This window comes from Alternaria burnsii, assembly GCF_013036055.1.
Source record: "Alternaria burnsii strain CBS107.38 chromosome Unknown 121, whole genome shotgun sequence".
NCBI lineage: Eukaryota > Fungi > Ascomycota > Dothideomycetes > Pleosporales > Pleosporaceae > Alternaria > Alternaria burnsii.
This window is the reverse complement of record NW_024066125.1, coordinates 93,408-115,617: the sequence shown is the minus strand read 5'-3', so window position 1 is coordinate 115,617 and position 22,210 is coordinate 93,408. Positions and strand designations below refer to the sequence as shown.

General features: G+C 50.6%; 5 protein-coding genes across 5 annotated transcripts; 3 read left to right on the top strand and 2 right to left on the bottom strand.

The window, feature by feature from the left end:
• Positions 1-818: 818 nt before the first annotated feature.
• Positions 819-9,045, top strand: GT037_010043 (alpha-l-rhamnosidase protein; the record flags this gene model as incomplete). Its single annotated transcript, XM_038935090.1, has 4 exons — positions 819-1,893; positions 1,952-3,855; positions 4,572-6,836; positions 6,898-9,045. 4 exons carry the CDS (start codon positions 819-821, stop codon positions 9,043-9,045), a joined length of 7,392 nt encoding a protein of 2,463 aa, XP_038782181.1.
• A 620-nt stretch (positions 9,046-9,665) lies between these two features.
• GT037_010042 (glyoxalase bleomycin resistance protein dihydroxybiphenyl dioxygenase) lies at positions 9,666-10,250 on the bottom strand (the record flags this gene model as incomplete). The annotated part of the gene is made up of 1 exon (XM_038935089.1): positions 9,666-10,250. One exon carries the CDS (start codon positions 10,248-10,250, stop codon positions 9,666-9,668), a length of 585 nt encoding a protein of 194 aa, XP_038782180.1.
• Positions 10,251-10,920: 670 nt separating this feature from the next.
• GT037_010041 (uncharacterized protein) lies at positions 10,921-13,227 on the top strand (the record flags this gene model as incomplete). The annotated part of the gene is made up of 1 exon (XM_038935088.1): positions 10,921-13,227. One exon carries the CDS (start codon positions 10,921-10,923, stop codon positions 13,225-13,227), a length of 2,307 nt encoding a protein of 768 aa, XP_038782179.1.
• A 1,818-nt stretch (positions 13,228-15,045) lies between these two features.
• Positions 15,046-15,906, bottom strand: GT037_010040 (uncharacterized protein; the record flags this gene model as incomplete). Its single annotated transcript, XM_038935087.1, has 1 exon — positions 15,046-15,906. The coding sequence occupies one exon, from the start codon at positions 15,904-15,906 to the stop codon at positions 15,046-15,048; it is 861 nt and encodes a 286-aa protein (XP_038782178.1).
• Positions 15,907-17,104: 1,198 nt separating this feature from the next.
• GT037_010039 (uncharacterized protein) lies at positions 17,105-18,318 on the top strand (the record flags this gene model as incomplete). The annotated part of the gene is made up of 2 exons (XM_038935086.1): positions 17,105-17,284; positions 17,332-18,318. Coding segments are annotated over 2 exons (1,167 nt in total), but the record flags the coding sequence as incomplete, so codon positions are not given.
• Positions 18,319-22,210: the final 3,892 nt, after the last annotated feature.

Here is a 22,210-nt window from a genome sequence, read left to right as displayed (position 1 = left end):
TCCTTGATCAAAACTTGGGCAAAATAGCCTGAGACTGGCTCCTAGTACCTGCGCTGGACTACACCCCTCACTAGACTACGTACGATCGAATGTCACAGCGCCAGTCGTAAGCCGCTCGCCTTTCGTCGACACATTGCTGGATTAGGGATGGCACATGGAAGCAACTCATGGCAATTATCGACAATGCGTCCTCGCGCCAAAATGTGATGACGGGAATACTGCACAACAAGTTGCGCGCGGCGATGCGGTCCTCAAGGATCGTCAGACGGGCAAAGTGCGGCTATAGGTATGATCAGTACCATGGCTCGCAATACCAATTGAGAATGTTGCCGATTGCATCGCGGACATCGATGCATCGAATTTCAGACGCCTCTAGTCACACCCCATCGCCAAGCTCCAGTGATAAGACGCTGTGCGGATCTGCGCCGGCAGAACCGCGGGAGTTATCTGCCCCTTTCCCCTCAATTTCACTTGATCTGCCGAAACTGGAGTCGTGGCTCTTGGAATTGCGCGGTGTGATGCATAATTCGCATGCCAAGGATGATCCATACAAAGAATCTGTGGGGTAAAATCTGGGGTTAATGCAAGTTGCTGACAATCGCCACCCGCCATGGCGCAAAAGCTCGAACAAAAGGTCGGCGTCGCTCGCCATCTGCCCGAACCGTTCGCATGCTCGCGACATCAATATCCGAGGAAAACTCCCTCCGCATCGACCGCGTTCGCGTTGAAGATGTATAAAGCGTACTGCCAGACTGTTTCTGTTGGATATAGTAAGTCGCCAGAGCCAAGGGTGTCAGGTCTAAATCCAAGAACTCATTATGCAAATAATATCTGTCTTGGCCGCCGCCGTCTTCACGCTATTACCAAATCTTGTCGCGGCGCAGAAATCGACCGTCAAAGTCGTTCGGCTCAGCGTGGATGGACGTTACGACCAGCCCTTGGATCTTGAGAGCCGCCGTCCAACTCTTAGCTGGCAGACTGTTCAAACAACCCAATGCACCGAAGTTGTCTGCCCAGGCGACCGACAGACTGCGTACGAAGTTCAAGTCGCCACATCCGAACATGATCTGAGTACGGACCAGCTACGATGGGGCTCTGGGAAGCAGAGTGGCTCAAGTCAGTTGGTGCATATGGACTGTGAGCTTGGTTCGCGTGATACACTCTTCTGGCGTGTGCGTGTCTGGGACGCCCTCGGTCAACCTTCAGCCTGGTCGGAGGCTTCATCTTGGTCCGTAGGGCTGCTCAACAAGTCAGACTGGGGTGGAGCTCGTTGGATTGAGTATCCTGACCGTGACCCAAGCCAACCCCTCCCGCTATTCACCCGCCGCTTCGATGTACCCAGCGGCAAAGGCATTGTCGGCGCTCGTCTATATCTATCAGGGGTGGGGATGCATCTTGCCTCTGTGAATGGCAAGGCCGTCACCAACGAAGTGCTAGCACCAGGCTACTCGAACTATCAACTTTCCAGCGAATATCGCACATACGATATCAGACCACTGCTCCAAACCGGCGCGAACGCTATTGGGGTAAAACTGGGCAATGGACCAGCCTACGTTCGTCGGAACATCACGAATGCAGCTGTTGGTCGGAATGCGCCCTACGCCTGGTGGCAGAGCCAGCTTAAGGGCGACGGAATCCTGCTCGATGCTACTACGATAGGAAGCACCAGTGTGCGCTTGAACAACGCAACTGGATATCATGTGCAAGGCAGTATCAATATCGACGCGGGTGGAGGCGGTGACAGGCTTGAGTCGCGTGTCATAACCGCCATCAATACTACTCAACAGACTATCAGCTTTTCGCCGCCTCTAGAGCTTGAACATGCTGTGGGTGCAAGAGTCACCGGTTCGGGCAACAATGTTGCAGCTAGTGATCCGTCTGCTGGCGCCGCAGGTATGCCTTAATCTGAATACATAAGTGGTGTTCGATGGGTTGACTAACTTAATTATAGTAACTCCGCGCCTTATAGGTCGTCTTGAGATCACTTATGATGATGGCAGCGAAGACCTCATCGTGACCGATAGGTCCTGGCGTACTACGCTCGGTCCATTGGTTACCGACGCTTGGTACTCTGGCTCCGATTTCGACGCTCGCAAGATAATAGATGACTGGGATCGTCCCGGGTCTCAGCAAAACTCGTCTCAATGGATCTCAGCTGGCATCGCACCTCCACCCAACCTGGCAACAAGACTCGTCGCTCGTGCAGCCGAACCAGTCAGGGTCATGGAATATCTCGAGCCTGTATCGATATCAAACCCTTTCAACGGAACTTGGGTTTTTGATCTTGGCCAAAACATCGCGGGTTTTCCTGTACTTAGGCTTCCGCAAATGCCAGCAGGCATCATCATCAGAATGGTGGCTGCTGAGTCTCTCAATGCGAATGGCACTATCAACCAGGAGTCCTTGGGTATCGGAAACCGAGGCACTGACGTCTTCAACACCTACACCACTTCTGGTCGTGCTGGAGGCGAAACCTGGCACCCAGACTTCAATTACTTCGCTATGCAATGGGTGCAAGTGACCGGCCTGCCTGACGGATTTCGTCCAAGTGCCGAACTCATAACAGGCGCCCGTGTGCAAGCTGATGTACCAGTTGCTGGCACTTTCCGTTCGTCCAGCTCGCTTCTCGATCGGCTCCACAATATGTCGCGTTACTCCATCGCGAGCAATGTCATATCAGTATTCACTGATTGTCCCGGTCGGGAGAAGCTCTCGTACCCAGCCGATTACACCATGCCCATGGGTGCTATTTATCGGAATGTTCACATCAACGCCTTCCTGCGTACAAACATGCGACATCTGGTAGAAGCGCAGTCTATCGCAAACACCTCCATGGCAGGTAATGTGGCCTTGAAAGCACCTGTATATGACTGGGGCTACTCTGGACGATTTGGAGACGAGATCAATTGGGGTAATGCCATCGTGCTCGTACCTTCCTACTTGTACGATCTATATGGCGATACAACAGTCATGAACATGTACTACAAGCAGATGACCGACTTTGTACGATATTTGCAGCGCGAAAAGGTGCGGAATAACATTGTCGATGCTGCGCTTGCCGATTGGGTTGAAGACGACTCAAGGACGTCAGGTCGCATCACTGGTACCTGGGGGTACTACCTAACGATCAACGCCATGGCACGCATGGCCAATCTTACTGGGCATGTAGATGATGCTGTACAGTATGAGCGTCTGGCCTTGGAGATTCGAGACGCTTTCAACGCTGCCTTCTACAACACTGCCACCGGTCGTTACACCAGCCTTGGAAACAACTCTACTGTGAACGCTACGCAGGCTGCGCAAGCTCTCGCTTTAGATGCTGGTCTTGTACCTGAAGAACATCGACAGCAAGTTCTAGACGCGCTGGTTGAACTCACATATGAATATCCTTCGCAGGATGGACTTGGACCACATCTGAGCGGTGGAACGATTGGTATGGGGCCAATAGTAAGGGCCCTCTCCGCCGGAGGCCGCGATGACATACTATGGGAAACGCTGCAGCAAACCGATCAGCCTAGCTACGGCTACTTCTTGGCATCTACCACGGAGAATCCACAAGGTCTCTCGACCATGCCTGAGCGTTGGACACGTGAGGATTCCAAGAACCATATGATCCTTGCTCAGATTGAAGAATGGCTCCACGCTGGTATCGCTGGAATACAACCCGGTGCTCTTACGACGGTCAGCAAGTCATGGGGCGAGGGACTTGTTTTCCAGCCAAAGCTCGTTGGCGATGTTCAGTGGGCAGAAGGTACCTACCAGACTATCTGGGGAGAGGCACGGAGTGCTTGGAATAGGACGACTGATGGAGCTTTTACTCTGACGGTCACAGTGCCTGCAAATGTGGTGGCGGAGGTTCGTCTGCCGGCTGGCTGCACTGTTGTGGAAGTTTCGCAGCGTGCTGCATCTAAGGGTGTTGGTAATAACTCTACGGTGTTCACAGTGCCTTCTGGCACACATACATTTCATAGTAGACTAGAGGTCTAGCGTGGGGCGACTAGGTAATCCAATCTGAATGTCCATGATATTATGGTCTGAACGCTTCTGGTGATGCAGATCCACAAGGATGATCACACGCCAACTGCGATTGGTGGCTTTCTCGCCCCACCCGCGGAGCCGTCGCCCGCGGTGACCAATATCAAAGATCGCAAGCACCCCTCACACGGATGAAGGCGCGCCCAGGTTCATGCGAAATCGCAATGATCCTGAAGTGACTCAGCAGCTTGTGAAATGGCGCGTGAAATGTCGATGTCAATATCGAAATGACCTGGCAGCCCGGAGGCGATGCAGTCGGGGAGGCGGCTTGATGCGCTGCGACATGCAGCTGACTGCACAGCACATCACCAAGGCTGCTCTCAGCCTGATCTTCGTACAGTTTGATGTTTGATTTCTTTCCTCTCCCTTTAGCACCATCTCCATCCTTCTCTCATCTTCATTTTGCGACGCATGCGCCGCGTGCCAGTTCTACCCCGATCCTCATCGTCAGCCGCAAGCAAACGTCGGGCGAGCAACAGCGTGCGCAACGGTGAAACACCGCAGCCTCGGCTCGTGCGCGCTAAACCGATCAACAGCACCACGAACCAATGCGCCTTCTGCATCACGATCATGATGGGGAGCTCGTTCTCACTGCGTTCGACGACTACGAGCAGCCAGCCTATACTATACTTTCACACACTTGGGGAGACGACGAAGAAGAGGTGTCTTTCGCAGATCTCATGAATGGGAATGGCAAGGACAAACTTGGATACAATAAGATTCATCTCTGTGGAGAACAAACACGACGGGATGGATTACGATATTTCTGGGTCGATACTTGCTGTATCGACAAGTCGAACAAGGCCGAGATCTCCTCAGCTATTCGGTCCATGTTTCGCTGGTATCAAGACGCGGCGAAGTGTTACGTATACCTCTCAGACGTATCAACGAAGGAGAAGAAACTTGATGGCATGCTTGGTGAAACTGATTGGGAGCGTTCGCTGAGGTCAAGTCGATGGTTCACGCGTGGCTGGACCCTGCAGGAGCTCCTGGCCCCGAGTGTGGTTGAGCTATTCTCTCAGGAATGGGAAAGAATTGGAGATAAGACGTCACTCGGACCGCTGATCAGCAGGACAACGGGTATACCACAGGACGTACTCCAGGAGGGTACTCTTTCGCAGTTCGACATTAGCGAGCGCTTGCGTTGGAGAGGTGACCGGAAAACTAAGTTGAAAGAGGATATGGCGTACTCGCTGTCAGGCATTTGTGATGTCGATATCGCGCCTTTGTATGGGGAAGGAGAAGAGGAAGCATTTAGGCGACTTAATAAAGAGATCCAGAAGTTGAGGAACTGTTTGCGTGACTTGCGCCACGGCGATCCCAGAGACGACAAAAAGCGAATCGAGGAGACCAAGGGCGGGTTGTTGGTAGACTCATACCGCTGGGTGCTCAACAACGATACTTATCAGCAATGGCAAAGAGATCCGCAAGCCCAACTTCTATGGGTAAAGGGCGACCCTGGCAAAGGCAAAACGATGCTGCTCTGTGGCGTCATCGACGAGCTACGCAGCTCGATGCCGACAACAACTTTGCTGTCATTCTTCTTTTGTCAAGCGACAATCTCCCATCTCAACAACGCTACAGCCGTGCTTCGAGGGCTGTTGTACATGCTCATATCGCAGCAACCATCACTTTCGTCGCACGTATTCAAGAGGTATGATCTCGCAGGAATCCGACTATTCGAGGATCAAAATGCCTGGGTTGCGTTGACGGAGATCTGGGTAGACGTGCTTCGGGATCCTGGTCTGCGCACGGGTTACTTGCTCATCGATGCGCTTGATGAGTGCACTACTGATCGGTCGAAGCTGCTTCGCTTCATTGCTGTGCAGTCGTCTTCTTCTCCTCGTCTCAAATGGATTGCTTCCAGCCGCAATTGGCCCGAGATAGAGAGATGCCTGGAACCAGCTGCTGACAAAGTGCTTCTCAGCCTCGAGCTTAACGCGCGGTCCGTCTCGGCAGCTGTCAAGACGTTCATCGACATGAAGGTGTCCCAACTGACAAAAGAGGAAACATATGACGACCAAACCCGGATCGCTATGTCAGAGTTTCTGAGCGTGAATGCGAACGACACATTCTTGTGGGTAGCATTAGTATGTCAACATCTCAAGGGTACAGCAAAGCGGCATGTGATGAAGAAGCTCAAGTCTATCCCACCTGGGCTAGAACCTTTTTACAAGCGGATGTTGAATGGTATAGGCGAGTCAGATGACGCTGAAATCTGTCTTTGTGTGCTGGCCACTACCGCCATTCTGTTTCGACCTATCGTAATTCAGGAATTGATTACGGTTATTGAACCCCTAGAGGGATTCGCTGATGAACTGGAGACGGTGCGGGAGATTGTCAAACTATGTGGATCTTTTCTCACCATAAAGGACGATACGGTGTACTTTGTTCACCAATCTGCCCAAGATTTTCTCCTCGTAGATGCAAAGGATAAGATATTCCCATACGGCATCGGCATTTCCCATCAAAGAATCTTCCGGAGGTCACTGGCAGTTCTATCTAGTCAGTTACACAGGGATATGTACAAGCTAAAGGCACCGGGTATTTCCATCTATACTGCTCAACCACCAAGCCCGGACCCACTAGCATCATTACGTTATTCGTGCATATACTGGATCGATCATCTCTGCAACTCGCAGTCGACGATCCAGCTCAGCCATGCCGGCAGTACGCTGTTTACCGATGAGATTATGCTATTCATGAAAGAGAGATATCTGTACTGGCTGGAAGGTTTGAGTTTGTGCGAGAGTACAACGAAAGGTGTACTTGCGATGAAAGCTCTATTTTCCCTAGCAGAGGTATGGAATAATCACTTATCGAGTTTTTGATCGTATTCGATAGAGAAGCTGACATAAAGAGAAGACCTTAGACGCGCAAGACCTTGTCGACCTTGTGAAAGACGCACATCGGTTTTTTGTTCACAGCAAAGACGTCATAGAGACTTACCCACTTCAGACGTACCACTCGGCTCTTCTCTTCAGCCCAAGAGGAAGCTTGATCAGAACAGCGTTCCAACACGAAGAATCAAATTGGGTCACGATCGAGCCAGACATAAGTGAAACATGGGGCTCTTGTCTGCACACGTTCGAGGACAGCTGTAGCGTGGTGGCATACTCACAAGATCTTAATCAGCTGGTATTAGGGCTAGAAGACGGTATGATCAAGACATGGGACGCAGACAGCAACACCTATCTCCTGGAACTGAAGAGTTACGAGACGGACTCCCATATAGAGCGGGTAAGATACTTCGATGAATCATCAAAGTTGGTTGCCGTTCTGGGCGTTCACGAGATGATTGAGGTTTGGGAAGTCGCTACCGGCACTTGCTTATCCACCCAGGAGTATGACCAGGGACCGTTGCACCGAATAGTTCCATTTTGCAACGATACGGAGCTTCGCGTATTTGCAAAAGCTACCGTGGGAGACTCGGCCAGGATCTTCGATACGGCTGAGGCCAGAGAGTTATCAATTCTCATGAGCCCTCATCGCGACGGCAGATCCAAGTTGAATTCTACATTCTCTCCTTCGGGAAGATTCTTATTTGTCAACTTCGAGACAAATCTTAAGATATGGGATGCAACCAGCAAAAGACACATTCAGTCATTTGAGTTACCACCGCGTAACGAAGACTCCGATTCGACTTTTGTGGCATCCGCTTGGGTTTCCGATTCGGCCTTACTGGCAGTGGGATTGTCTGATGGCACGGTAATCGTTTTCAGCATCGACAGTGGCGACGTACTACATATACTTCAATCTGGAGATCCACCCGGCTGGGATCGGGAAAAGACGGTGGCCATATCCTACGATTCGAAGAGAGTAGCAACACCATCAGGCCTATCAAATATCAGAATCTGGGATCTCAGCGACACCTCAAACCCGCATACATTAGTCGACAACAGTGACGATGAAATCATTTTCGTAGCCTTCTTATCCGATTCCCGAAGAATCGTTTCCATGTCTTTCGGAGGTACAACAAAGATTTGGGACATCTTTGGCGAAGATGTCTCTCAGAGGCTTGATGACCATCAAGACTGGATTAACTCATTGACTTGGTCCAATGACTCAAATTATTTGGCGTCCGGAGCGTTCGACTCGACTGTCAAGATTTGGGACCTTCACGGCAGATGTTTGCAAACACTTCATGGACACAGCGAGAGTGTCATTAGGGTGGACTGCTTCCATCACCCAGCACGCGTTGGATCATTATCGCGGGACAATACCTACAGAATATGGGACGTGGTTAGTGGCCAGTGTCTCCATGTATATGAGTGGGGAGGGTCTGGTACGGTAATCGCTCTGTCACCTGATCTAAGGATACTGGCCCGCACAAAAGGCACCAGGACAACAGGCAAATGGCCAATCCAGCTTTGGGACGTTATTCATGACATTAGCCTTCCAGCTTTGTGCGATGACAGTGCTGCACATATCCGTTCACTCGCGTTCTCCAGCGACTCAACACAACTAGCCGTGCTCGTGGATGACAAGATCGTCAGGATTCTCGACACGAGAAGCGGTGACTGTGTCCAAACATTGGTTGAGACAGATGAGACAGATGAGGAGCTACGGTACTCACTGCCTTTTGGTCATTACTCTGTCACCTTCTCTAAGGATGCGATACGGCTAGTGTCTGCGTGGGGTAATGGCACTATCCGAGTCTGGGACATAAGTAGCGGCAGGTGTCTACATACTATCAAAACTGCCGTACTATCCAGAGATGTGTCATTCGATCAGAGTGGGCGGTTCCTTCTGACTGACTATGGCCGTATCGCGATACCTGAATCTTCGGACTTGGAAGGAAATTCGGCTGGCTCAATTACTCATTCCCCAGCATTCAATGGTGTAGGGCTGAACCTAGATAGGGAATGGATTACTTACAACTCGATTGACGTTCTGTGGTTACCACCAGAGTACCGGACGGGATTCTCGGTTTTTTCCGAAAACTCAGTCGGTATGGCAAACGTCAAGAGGGTATGGATTTTCACAATATCTCCAGAGTACCTCGAATAGCATCTTAGCCATTCCAAGAACCGGAATGTATGTCTTGCGATATCTCATTGCGACACGACTCTGCTAACCTGCTGGCGTCCAGATATATCCCCATCGCACTCGTGAGCGGCACAAAGCACTCTTCACCGTCATATTTGTGCTTATCCATAGTGTTCTGCTCGGATATCAGCGGCGGTGTAGTGGGGACTGATATTGGTGGCAGCCCATCGCCAAATAAGTCGAGCCTTCGAACAAGGGTTCGTTTGGTGCACCGCCCGAAGTGTAGTGAATTGCGCGGGGTAGTCGCATGGAGCGGACCGGTCGTCACCACGTTCAACGATGTGTGGGTAGATGTGAGGTGCGGATAAGGGTGGGATGAGCGGCGTAAAGCTATCGTATGATAACTGGTACACCGAGCGGCATTGCTGCTTTGAGGAAAATTCATGCTTGGCTGAAGGATGGCAATGGAGTAGAGTTGGAGATTGGAAAAATTGGGAGGCGGAGAAACACGATGGTCATAGGGAAGTAGGATAATTATCATCAAACGAAATATCGGTTCTAGCTTATGGCCCAATCTCGGATAGTCGCGTAATGAGTGAAAGGCATGACAAGAAAGGTACAAAGGGATGGTCGTAGTTGATCTATAGCATGTGATCTGGCAAACCACGCGGCCCGCTTTCCGGACGCTTCATCAAGACCTCTTCTTTCTCTCCATTTTGCAAGCGCGTGATAAACTCCTCTGGATCAAAGTCCACACCTATAGGGTTATCGGCGAAAGCTTTGGATTTCATAAATTCAGTAGCCTCGTCTGCATCTTTGAAGTTGTCGACCTGCGTCTCAAGCTCGTTGCCGTCAGGGTCGCGGTAGTAAATCGACGTAGTGGGTCCGTGGTTAACAGGCCACAGCGGCATGATGCCCTTCGATTTGCGTTGCCGATAAGACAGTAGAAGGTCAGATAATGAGCCAAAGGTAAAGGCAATGTGCTCGAGGCCGCAAGTACCCTTGACTCGGTTCTGTGTGCCGGGAGCCTGAACAAGGGCGATGCGATGATGCTCGTCGTCATAGGTGAGGAACGCCAGAAACTCGTTCTCGTACTGTACGCGTGCGCCTAGAAAGTCGGTGTAATAACGCACCATGTTTTGGAAGTTATTGGTGCGGAGGACGACATGTGCGAGCTTGCTGGGTGATTTGACAACAGAAACGGACTCGTCAAAGTTGATGGCCATGATGATGAAATTGAATCAAAGGATGCGAGGTAGAGGCAGACTGTGATGGGATATCGTGATGTGAATCGTGTATAAGCTGTGTTTGATTGAGATATTTGACGTGGAGGTCAGGACTCTTATATAGAAGGGAACCCTACTAAAGCTAGTCAGGTGACATATACGGTCGCGGTGTATATTCCGTGGTTTTATGCGTAAGCAACCGACTCTGCTTCTGTTCGCGCGAAGCACAAAGGCATCAGCTGAGTAAGTAGGTGATTACCATTGCATCTCTTTGCCAGTGTTACAAGACGAGAATAGACCAATAATCGGTACCGTACCTATGAACGAGGCATCCAGCAGAGTCAAGCGCTCATTATCCACGTCCGTAGGAGGTGGGATCATCGCTAGGAGGGTTGCGTCGTCACTGTGCCTCTCGGAAGCAATTGCTTCCGGCTGACCAATGAGCACGCGCGGATGAGACAGTCGATGCGATCCGACCTCCGCTCCCCGCTTTCCACAGAACTTGATCAGCCTGGCATGCAGTTTGGTTTAACCACGAACCGAAAGAACAGTCCAGCCTTTTTCCTCTCGAGCCTCCACTACATGAACTCACCACTGTCTGTACTTCGCACACGAATTACGATCCTGCCCATGACGCCTTGCATTCTCTTCACCCCTGCCTACATCTGCAATGTCCAATATCAACATTGTCCCTTTTCCCGACCAGAACTCCACGAACCACGCACGCGAAGAGAACCAGGATTGGAACGACAACCATCATATTTTTTCAGATGTGCGGCACATGAAGGCCAGCAGGAAGGAACCCAGGATCAAGCGCTGGTTCCACAACCTAGCACAGAAGTACAACAGCACAGACGAGCAATACGATGATGAGAGAAGTCCTGAAAGAAATTTTCATCCGAGCGGTACGTCAAATCTAGTACAAGAGCGTAGCTTATCGTTACAAAGCAACGATATTTGCGACGAATGCCGCAGCCTTAATCTAGATACTCTGATCAGAGAAATTCAAGGTTCAAATTCTTACTTTGTCTCGGCGCAATACACTGCTCCTTGGGTATGGGAGGAAGCCTCGGAACTACGGGCGACTTCGCGGCTACGGGCGAGTGTCGGCTTTCGATACCGACGACAACAAAATGCCTGCTCGCTATGTCGGGCACTTGCTGCGTCTCGCATAACTCCTGAGACAAGTTCCAGCACGGGAGAAACTGAAGTAAAGGATATCGGTGATGCGATTTTAGTCACGCGGTACTACCCGTCTCACCTCTTGAGGGTATTCCGCGAGTCAAACAAGGTTGCTGTGTGCCTCTGCTTAGTACCATTGGGGAGAGATCTGGGTGTTAGAGCCTACCCGGATCAGCACAATTTCCAACGTGCTTTGGTCATGCTTGGTAGCTTCGATGTTCCTGACTTATTCGATCCGCAACTTTTTTCACCCTCGTTCGATTCCAACCTCGTAATGTCATGGCTCAATTACTGCACACAAAACCATCGACTACTCTGCCGTTTCGAACCGTTGCCCGTACATGGCGTCAAAGTCATCGATTGCACTACATTACAGATCGAGGATCACAACGTGAACACACCTTATGTCAGCTTGAGCTACGTTTGGGGCAAGTCAAAGGATGCATGTGGGCCTGTCGAGACTATTAGAGGAAGAAAGAGTCTGCCGCAGCGATTATCACCAGTGATAAGAGACTCAATTCAGGTTACCAAGACTCTGGGATATCGATATCTCTGGATCGACAAATTCTGTATAGACCAAGATGCCGCTAAGCTCAAACACGATCAGATACAACAGATGGATGCGATTTACAAGAATTCAGAACTCACCATAATTGGCGCTGCTGGCCAAGATGAATCGTATGGTCTTCCAGGCGTCGGTGCTAGAGGCCGCCGACACCAATTTGTCGCTAAGCTTGACGGCGCGACACTATTCTGGAACCCAATCGACCCCCATGAAGTAATTTCACTATCTCATTGGTCTACCCGTGGCTGGACGTTTCAAGAAGCTCTGCTGAGCCGCCGCAGACTTGTCTTTACTGAAGATCAAGTGTACTTTCAATGTAACACCATGAACTGCTTCGAGAGCAATCACTGTGCGCTGGACAAGCTACATGCCAAGAACAGATCCAAGACTATTGAATCCGTCCGCGCTGGGATATTCGGGAATAGCAAGCATCAAAACCCCGGGAAGCTTGTCCGCGATGAGGAGAGCTTGAACGAAAGCTTTGGTCGATACTTATCCAATGTGGAAGACTATACCAGCAGAAAGCTTAGCTTCGACGAAGATTCACTCAATGCTTTCCAGGGCGTCATTAGACAGTTCTCGCAGGAGAAATATGCTATCAATCACGTCTGGGGTTTGGCATATCCTTCAGACTGCAAGGAAAGCTTGGATCTTTTCGTCCATTCGCTAACGTGGATGCATCGGACTAAGGCTCGCCGTCGGAACCTGTTCCCCTCATGGACTTGGGCAGGCTGGGAGGGAAAGATCATTTATGAATCTTGCAGTGGAACCAAAACTAGATTTGTCGGTGGACTGCATGACTTGCGTTTCCGAACGACAACTAATAAGTTGTTGGCTTTGGAGGAAATGGACGAAGATAGGAATCACGCTATATTGGTAATCACGGCGAAAGTAGTCTCACTAGCGCCCGATGCCTATCATGGTTCATCACCCCATTCTCGTAGGGCTGCAAGAAAGTCACGCCCATGGAGCATAGCTGGGCGTGGTGCAAGACTGTGGTGGTCTAGTAGCGACCAAACCGATGCAGAATTAGCAGAGGTCTTCGAAGAGACCTCAAGATGGCAGTTCGTATTTGTCGGTCGCCTGCTCCTCACCTCTTTCTTGATGGTATTGGAGTCATGTGAGAATGGTCGAACCTGGCGACGAGCTGGAATGTTTGTAGTCGACGCAGACATGACCAACTTTCGAAGCCATGGAGACCAACGAGTCTCTACATTTGAGATAGAATGACAGCTTCAAGAAAGTTAGATCATGAGTTAATACTAAACGGTCTAGAGACTGCAAGAATACTAGGAAATACAATGCTGCGAAAAACCCTCGAAGGTCAAGCGAAAGCAGATACCGTCTCTACGAAAACTCTCCTCATCCGTCATGTTGGTGAGAAGCGACTGGGGTACTGTGGCGAGTCGTTCGTTGATTGGGCTTGAGTTTCGCGCTCTCGGAGATAGAAAGGACAAAGTCTAGATTATGGAGCGAGACGTGCGCCTTCTTGTAATTACAATCTGCCGATTTTCCCGACCACAAAATACACACCCAGCTCTGGATCGTTCCTGCCGACGAGCTTGTGGTCAGCAATAACGTGCTTTCGTAGATATCCGATCTTTGTTATCCCGTTACACTTCTTCTCGACGATAGTGGTTGTCTTTCGAGTGCTCACCTCTGTGGCGGTCACTCGAAGGAACACTCAAACGTGTACCTATGCTGTTCGCTTGACGAATTATCCTCGCGCTTCCTGATCAAAGTTCGCACCAATACTTAAACCCGCTACACTAACATTGTGTGACGTCAAGGGCAGCCTCAATACGAGCACTAATTAGTCGCCAAGAGGTGATATGAAGCTTGAGACGATGATGTACAAGACAGACGAGGTAACAATCTCGTGGCTTGTGAAATGCGTGTATTGGTTGGGACGTAGCCAGCCCGGAATTGCCGAAGATTCTAAGCAAAAGCCCGATGGTTACAGAATGCGGCTGGCGTTTTTCGCGTATGAGCTCTACAACGACCCGATACGTCCCTTAGTTATCTAGCATCTTCTATATCCTGGCTAACTCAAGACCTCCGGAACACCGCACAATTATGACCCGTTTCATAATTTGCCCTGGAGTCTTTTCTTATCGTAGTCCTATACAACCCGCCCGATCCTGGCGCTCCACCTCGCGGGCCTGGCGCCATGTGCCATACCAAATCCCTTTGTGCTTGCTCTTCGTCTTCCATCTTCTGCTTAATGAACGACTCAGTCACTTGCCAATCTGAAATGGCCGGGAAACCTTCTTTTTGGGGAAGGAGTGATATGATGTGGCCAACAACAGAAGGTGTTTTTCGAATCAAATTTGTCGTGGCCACAATTGCCTATGTGGAGTTTGTTGCACGACGGAGGTAGTTGTTGAGCAAGATGATTCCACAGGCATGGAACGTCGAACGAAGGACATGGAGGTGTCTTTGAGGTTTGTGGATGGTGGTTGGAGGTCGGGTTGATGAACGTGCTCATCGTGGTGCGGACGTAGCTAAGACGCCATCTATCCTAGGCATTGGTCGAAGTAGATTCAAACGTACTACCAAGAATATGAATGATCACCATACACACCTATCGATACTACTCGATGGGCAACGATCGCATGCAGTCTTATTTGCCCGAGTTAAAGAGAATGTACACCACACCTTGTACAAATTACAAACGCAAGATACAGCGGCTTTGGGCGTCTCATGAAATTGTTACTTGTATTTAGAACTATCCTGTTTGGTGGGGCATCATCTACGAGAATTTGCAACAAGCTTTGGTAATGATGTGGGGAAATTCAAGTCGAAGATCATGTGCGAGTGCATTCCCTGTACGGCCGACCTGAGGCGATTCCATCCCCAATACTACTACATGGCGCGACAACAGCTTCCATGCACCGCGCCATTACGAGAACTTCCGCTACCTTCTTTCATGCCTCAAACAAACCAAAATATCCAAGAAGATCATGCTTTGAGATAGATACCGAGTTGTGCAGAAGCAGACGAACGCTGTTGAAAGCCTCAACAGAGCATTAGTAACCTCTTCCTTTCCTACATGTAATGCTCCTCTGGATCATAAGACGGCTCCGGTCTCTCTACTTCGCCAAACTCCGCATACTTTTGGAGCGAGTGTTGGCTCGCATAGCCGAACAACAACTCGGTATCAAAGCCCCTATATCGCTCTCCATGAGCCCATATCTTCATCTCGCCTGCACCATCCGCAAAATTCGCGAGCGGAATCACATTCCATTGAAAGCCTGCCTCCCTTGCGGCCTCGTTCATACGTTGATCGACTTCGTCAGTGCTGCCTATGGAGACCGCCACAATCCATACAGAAAGTGCGCTCTCAGTCGTGCGCCATGCGGCCCAGTCTGTTTGTCGGACTTTCTTGATATCTTCCTTGACTCGGCTCACAAATTCTGAGCTGGACTCTTTGGAGCTCCTGCACTTCAATTCCACATAGTGTGACTCGGACAGCTCCCCATCGACCTCCACTCGGATCACAAAGTCCGCTCGCTGCACTTTCGCTTTGGGCTCAGAGACCTTCTTCCACTGTCGATAGGTCGATCCGTCGAGGGTGATGAAAGAGTTGTCCACCGGCACGAAGTTGCGGAAAGGTTCGGGCAAGCGATCATCGTCGCTCGCTGGCTTGTATGCTTCCTCGCGTAAGAACTCGGTCTCAACGCTTTCGAACAGAGAGGACCGCCGCGCCCATGTCGCTGCCGAGTCACACAGTGCCGTGAAGGCAGACATGAGTTCGACTTGGAGCCAACCCTCCCAGCCGCCGGCATCGTGCTCGAAGTTCGATATGATGTTCGTAGTGTGACTTGCAAGTGCATCTGCCACACGATATGCGAGCCAGTGAGGATCTCGAGCGTCGACCCTTCCACTGTTCATGTCGTAGCGGGGCATTGTGAGACGTTGAGATACGCAAGTAGGAGAAACGAAAGAGGCAGGAAGAGTCATCCATAGCGACTGGTAGGCAGGCTATATATGTGGCCAACATCTCATCTTGGCCCCTTACTGTGACCGACCGGTGAGCCGTGACTGACACCCACCACTCATGGTCCAATCCCAGAAGGCGATAGGGCAACATTGACGAGGCTGTAAGGCTTGGCACATCCAATGCCAGACGGTGAATTCTTGGCACAGACCAAGATCGTCGTCGCTGATCTGTGTAAGCGTAGTAGAAAGCCATTCAGGTGAGCAGGATCCCCGCGTCAGGGTGTCCGAACTGTCTGCTCAGAAGGAATGCCTTTTGCTTCAAAGGGCACTGCCATTTGATCTCGCGTAAATTGCAGCACTGGACGTAGATGGTGCTGTGTTAGATAAGAGAAGATCTTGAGGTAAATCTCCTCACATAATGACATGACTATTCGTCAATCGACTCAGCTGACATATCAGCTGTGAAGTGAGCGTGAAAACGAGCGACTCGGACGAGGAGAGCGCTATATGTATGGGCGATCAGGCATGATAGCGTGATACTTTCGCGACATGACCCGATTCCCGCGAAGGGTTGCGTAGTAAGGCAACAACTTCGAAACGCAGTCATGACGGGGGCAGCACAATGCGAAACATACTCGATATTCGTCATGCTGACAGGCTGATAGATATGCATGGTCTATTGGTTTGCCTTTCGTAGCACCCTGATAGCCAACCGCTAGCCGCTAGGATTCTGAGAAACATACCACTGCGCAGGGATCATACAGTATGGCACTCAACAACCTTTGTTATCGCGAAAACTTGCAGGTTCATCTGTTTTTCGTCGTCATATGCACAGAGGATTCCTCGCCGTTAACAATTCCCCTTTGTAGAGCACTGGCATCGATTTCAGTCGCATCAGGCTTATTTGATTAGTCTCAGGTTATTTACGGTCAGGGACATGTTCTTCATGCATTCGCTGTACACGGACTCTTGGGATGAGATCCTGACGTTGTACAGCCTCCTGCATACCCCGCAGCTGAACGTGAACCCCCTCACATGAAGCCGGGGCCCTTACGGCAACCCTGTTGGAAGCGCAACACCGCACGTACTGTGTGATTGCTGGAAAAGTAGGCGCTTCCATCCCTTTGTTGTCCTTCGATAACAATCCTCTTGCCTCGATAGCTAGACATTTCCCATTTGGCTTTCCAATCTTCGATTCAGCAACACTCCAGCTATGAACCTAGACCTAGAGACGATGATGCGCAGCACTTTGCCCCCTGAGGAGACCACGGTGTCGGCGATCATCGCACAGTATCTAGCAGAAAACAGTCAGATTTTCAAAGAACTGACTGATCTCCGATTGAAGGTATTTAGGAGTAAAATACATCAAGGCCTTTACTAAAATCCCGTTAGGGCTGGAATACCTCTGAGGGCGATCAGTTTTTCCAGGCTCGTCGTGCACAATCTGACAACGCCAATAAGACACAGAAGCAACTGCGAGGCTTCTTCAAGATGACATGTGAGATCGGACAGGAGATGGATGAGAACACATCAGTCATTACATTCGCAGCAGCTGATGGAGGTCAGTCCCCAAGAGTCCTGGATATCGGTATGGCCCCGGGTGGGTTCACTCAGACTGTGCTACGTAAACATCGTGACGCCAGGATACGGGGCATCACGTTGCCATCAGACATGGGAGGTCTGCGAATCATGCTTCCAAGATGGAGGAACAACCTGAAGATTCGTATAGAATTCGCCGATGTCACGATGCTAGTAAACGAGATGGGACTGGGACGGCCGGCAACATTCATACCGACTCGACACCCGAACACCGCAACGTTTTCTTCAAAAAGACTGTTCGGGGACGAGATGTTCGACCTTGTGTTCTGTGGCGCGACGGGCGCAACGACTCGACGTGCGTGTGCTGGTGCTGAACATCATGAGCCGCACAAGAGGCTACGATTAGCCACGAGCCAGTTGGTCTTCGCACTTCAGCGTTTACGCAACCAAGGTTCACTGGTCTTAGTTATGCATAAGCCAGAATCATTCGATACTGCCGAGATCATCCGCACGTTCACAAAGTGCTCAAGCGTGCGCCTTTTCAAGTCGAAAACGAAGCATGCAATCACTTCTTCCTTCTATATGGTGGCGAGGAAGGTGGATACGCGGAGTGAAGAAATGCAGTCTGCTGTTGTTAAATGGAAGGAACAATGGGAGAATGCAATGTGTCAATCAGGTGAAGCGCTCCCGACTTGTCCCCGCGCATCTGAAGATCGAGTTCGCGAGATGCTGGCAGAGTTCGGACCAGAGCTTATCGATCTTGCCACGCCACTTTGGAAGATCCAAGCCGATGCTCTTCGAGCGTCTCCGTTTCTCAAAGAGTCAAAAAGCACGAGCTAAGCGAGGCGCCTCAGCCATATGCAACGGTACTCTTTGAGTCTTTCTTTGCCAGCCGGAAATTGATGTTGTAGTAGCATAAAGGAAAGGCAGCACGTAGACTCGTGCTGCGTCTGATAGGCGAACAATGATTTCAAAGCTGCAAAAGTGTCTTCTGCAATATCTGCTAAGTGTTGCACGTCTTTTATCTTTTATCCCTGTTGTGAAAGCGTGATGTAATCTGGATGTGGTATGGAGATCAAAGACCCGTCATTAATGTCGATCCATACATACCGAGACGCACGGTGTAACGGGACGCTTGCTATTCCAGACCCTCGGATTGCTAACAGTATTCTTCACTATGGACAAGTACAATACGCATCTGTTCTGCAGTTCTTGCATTGGAATTGTCCGCATGATTCGGGTTCGGCATGCCACTATGGGTGATCGTGCTGTTGTGAGCAGTTGTGATCTGCGGCCTGTCTTTGACATCTTGTTAGGCTGCTCTTTTTCTTCTAAACACGGCGCTCGCTTTAGGCCAAAATTCGACACTGTAAGGTAGATGTGTAGCTTAGCAGGAACCTAGAAGAAGAGATAACGCGAAAGCAGCCTGTGCACCTCTATTAATTGTTCCTTTGTATACCACTGGTGGTCTCCAGAGGTGTCCCTCTTTATCTACCGCTTAGATATGCCCGATTACGATTGCATGACGAAGAAAACTGGGGCGACAGGGGCTTGACGGGTTACAAGTGACGAGATGACGAAATGACAACGAGTCTAACGGAGCTATGATATTAGAGACGAGCGTAGGGCGGGATAAGCTAACACACGGAGGGATAGGTAGAGCACAGAGCGCGTACGCAAGGTGATGTTGAGGGCGGAGACGAGGAGGTAAGGACCACAAGCAAAGTGCGACAGCGAGGCCAAGAAGAAAGCAACGAGGTTGCGGTAAGCCAGCGGGAGTTTGGGGGGCAAGCTGGGGCTAACTGCGCCGCCTGAACAGCTACATTGGCTCTCACGAGCTTCGCGGTAAACCTAAAAACTGAACCACGCTACGCTACTACGTTCTCTACTAATCGATGCACACTTCGCCAAGCAGCATGTCACTTACGCGAACCTCTAAATACCTACATCTTAGCGCATTGTACTCTATTACCTCTTAGTTCTATTATTGTATTAAACAGCTCGCAGAGTTCTGTCTCTGTATTCGCAACAGCGTTACTAGCGGTTAGCTGCGCAGGACCCTAAGCGCAATGCATATCTGTGTATAAAATAAGGTGCATGCAGCTTTTATGAAACGAAACATCGTCTATAAGCAATCGCTGACGCGTCCACATAGTTTCTTGAATCTGCCTGGTATGCGCCCGCTTGAGCTTGACTGCTCTTATCTAGTGTACCGACTGGGTAATGGGTGTTCAGGCACCTTGCGTTGATGTAAGTGGAGACACAATGTGGGCGGCGCATTGCGAAGCATCCTCAAAGTATACCTTCATTAGTGGCACTAACATCTGGTGTCAATACTGATGGTGTGATCCGGGCAACATCAGATCCTGTCGACGACGTGCAGGGCAGCGATTCTTGACACCCCGGCACATCGCCGATACTTCTCAATTTAATGCGCTCTTTCCCAACTGCAGTCTGCGCACTGGAACATAGTTTCGCTTTCGTCCTCACATTTTTCCGTCGCATGCCATGAGATTGTCAGAACCAGGTACAAACAGGTCACTCTATCGATATACTAATCATACGTCTTCCTGATCAAAGTCAAGCCCACAGGGTTACACCTAACCCTGGTAAGCTATCATACTCTTCTTCAGGGCTGAGGTTAAGGGTCGTAGTCGCTCAAACTGTGTCTGGATCACCAGTCGCCTGGATTCCACACTCTCAAAAATGCGCGCCTAGGTAGCAATGTCGCAGCCCTGTCACGTCTTAGTAGTCACCCAATCATCAAGGTTAGCAGTGCTCTTACATTCATCTCCATGTTTTTGGCGTCAATCATGTCATTTCAGGTACCTGCAACGGCCCTGAATGATTCGTTACCCTCCCCGATGCAGGCCTCAGGATTTGCTTCTCGGTAAAGGACGCCCGACCTTCTGTAAACATATCTTGACCGACTGCTTCAGAACCATGAGCTTGGTGACGAAGCCGAACCAGCGAAGTCTTGTCCACTCTTTCATGTCGGTAGTCGCAGTTGGCTTCGTGAACGCGGGATTACAGTTGGCGACAGTGTTGTCTTCAATCCATGAAGTTACCTGCTTTGGTGAATAGGTGGTGGGGTGGATGTTGGGCGACATACGTACGTGGCGAAGAGGTGAAAGGGTAACAGAGGCCCAAGTGACAATTGAATGGATGCGGTAAACGTTTTAGCCGTCGTGCGTGACGGAGGTATCGCGGTTGCAAAGGGTACAAAGAGTGAGAGTAGAACGCTCGAGATAAAATGGTCAGCCACGTAGAAGTCGGCTCTAGAGGCGTTTGCCTTCACCTCACAATGTCGCGAACCGGAACATCCAGCAGCAGTACTACGTGAATGACATTTTGAGTGTCTCGGGCTCAGTGCCACCAGACCGCTCCCTTACCCCTCACATAGTGAAAGACGCAGGATGCTATCCCGTTCACACTTTCACAGTTGTGCTCGTGTTGTCGTTCTATAGCAGAGATTAACGGCACTGCACATCGACGTGAGGTCCAAGATGAGGTCAACGAATAGCGAAGACGTCCAACCAAAGACCATCTTCCCTCCTCAGGTACCAAGCAAGCCAGGTACTCCAATGGGGTACTGGCTGGACATGACGACCGCATGCTCGAGCATCCGTGGTGTCTCCGTTCGCGACTGACAACCTCTGGCTCTTTAGCTCCTACCGCACCTACCTAGCGTAAAGAGACTGTTGCCATCGCCTTATACATCTGATCGTCTGTATGCATGCCACTTGCTCTCTAACCCGATAACCCAAGGCGAGTTTCTTCCCGTCTCTACTTGTATGATCCGGGCCCGTCGCTCCTCCTGTCATGGGTGGTGTCTTCGTCGAGGAGGTAGGAGACGTGAACGTGTATATGAAGAAGGATGGTCCGGTCGTCGAAGCCGGATTGGAGGCGGACCGGGAACCACAAGATGGCTTCCCGCGTGGTTGAAGCAGACCAACAACGGATACCGTGCTTGACTCCTGAAGCGCATCAGGCTTTGTTACTTCCAGCAAGAACTCTACTCGGAAGTCGGGCCGGGAGATGTGGATGTAGTGTTAGTGGACTTGCATCACTCGCTGGAGCATCCGCATCTCTGTTCTGCCCAGACAACCGCGTCAGTCGCCCTGGTGGATGATGAAGAGCTTCGGATGATGCTCTAGCTCGCTGCTACCAGTTTCAACCCCCTTAGCCTGCGCCTTGACATCCATTCGTCACCACCTTGCCCCAAAACGTCGTGCCTCGACTTGCACGGGCTGCGCTTCAGCAATCAGGTCGAGCTTCGTTGGTGGAGCTTCGGGAGGAGTCGCCAGAGGGCTGATGCGCAATGAGTTGTCGAGAAGCTTCTCGCGAGATGGACGAGAGAGGGCGGCACATTGGCGATTGGCAGTGATATTGCAGATGGTGCGGCTCTGCACCGCGTGAACGAACCGCGAGGAGTTTTGCTTGGCGTGTATTTTGACAAGTGGCACAGGCGCACATCGCTCTCGAGGACAATGACCTTAGCCAACACTAACAATCATGCGCTCTGCCAACATTTCTGTTTGCACTCTTTTTCGTCGCCAAGTGTCGTTGACGCAAGGCTCTCGCAGTATTGCTTGTAGTAGTCTGAGATGCGGGCTATGACGCGCTGAGCATGACGCGCTATCACGTGCTCAATACGCGGTCCAGTAAGGTCAGTGCAGCCGGGGCAGATATGTTGCGACCAACCTGACCTCCAGCATCGTTTTCTGCATCA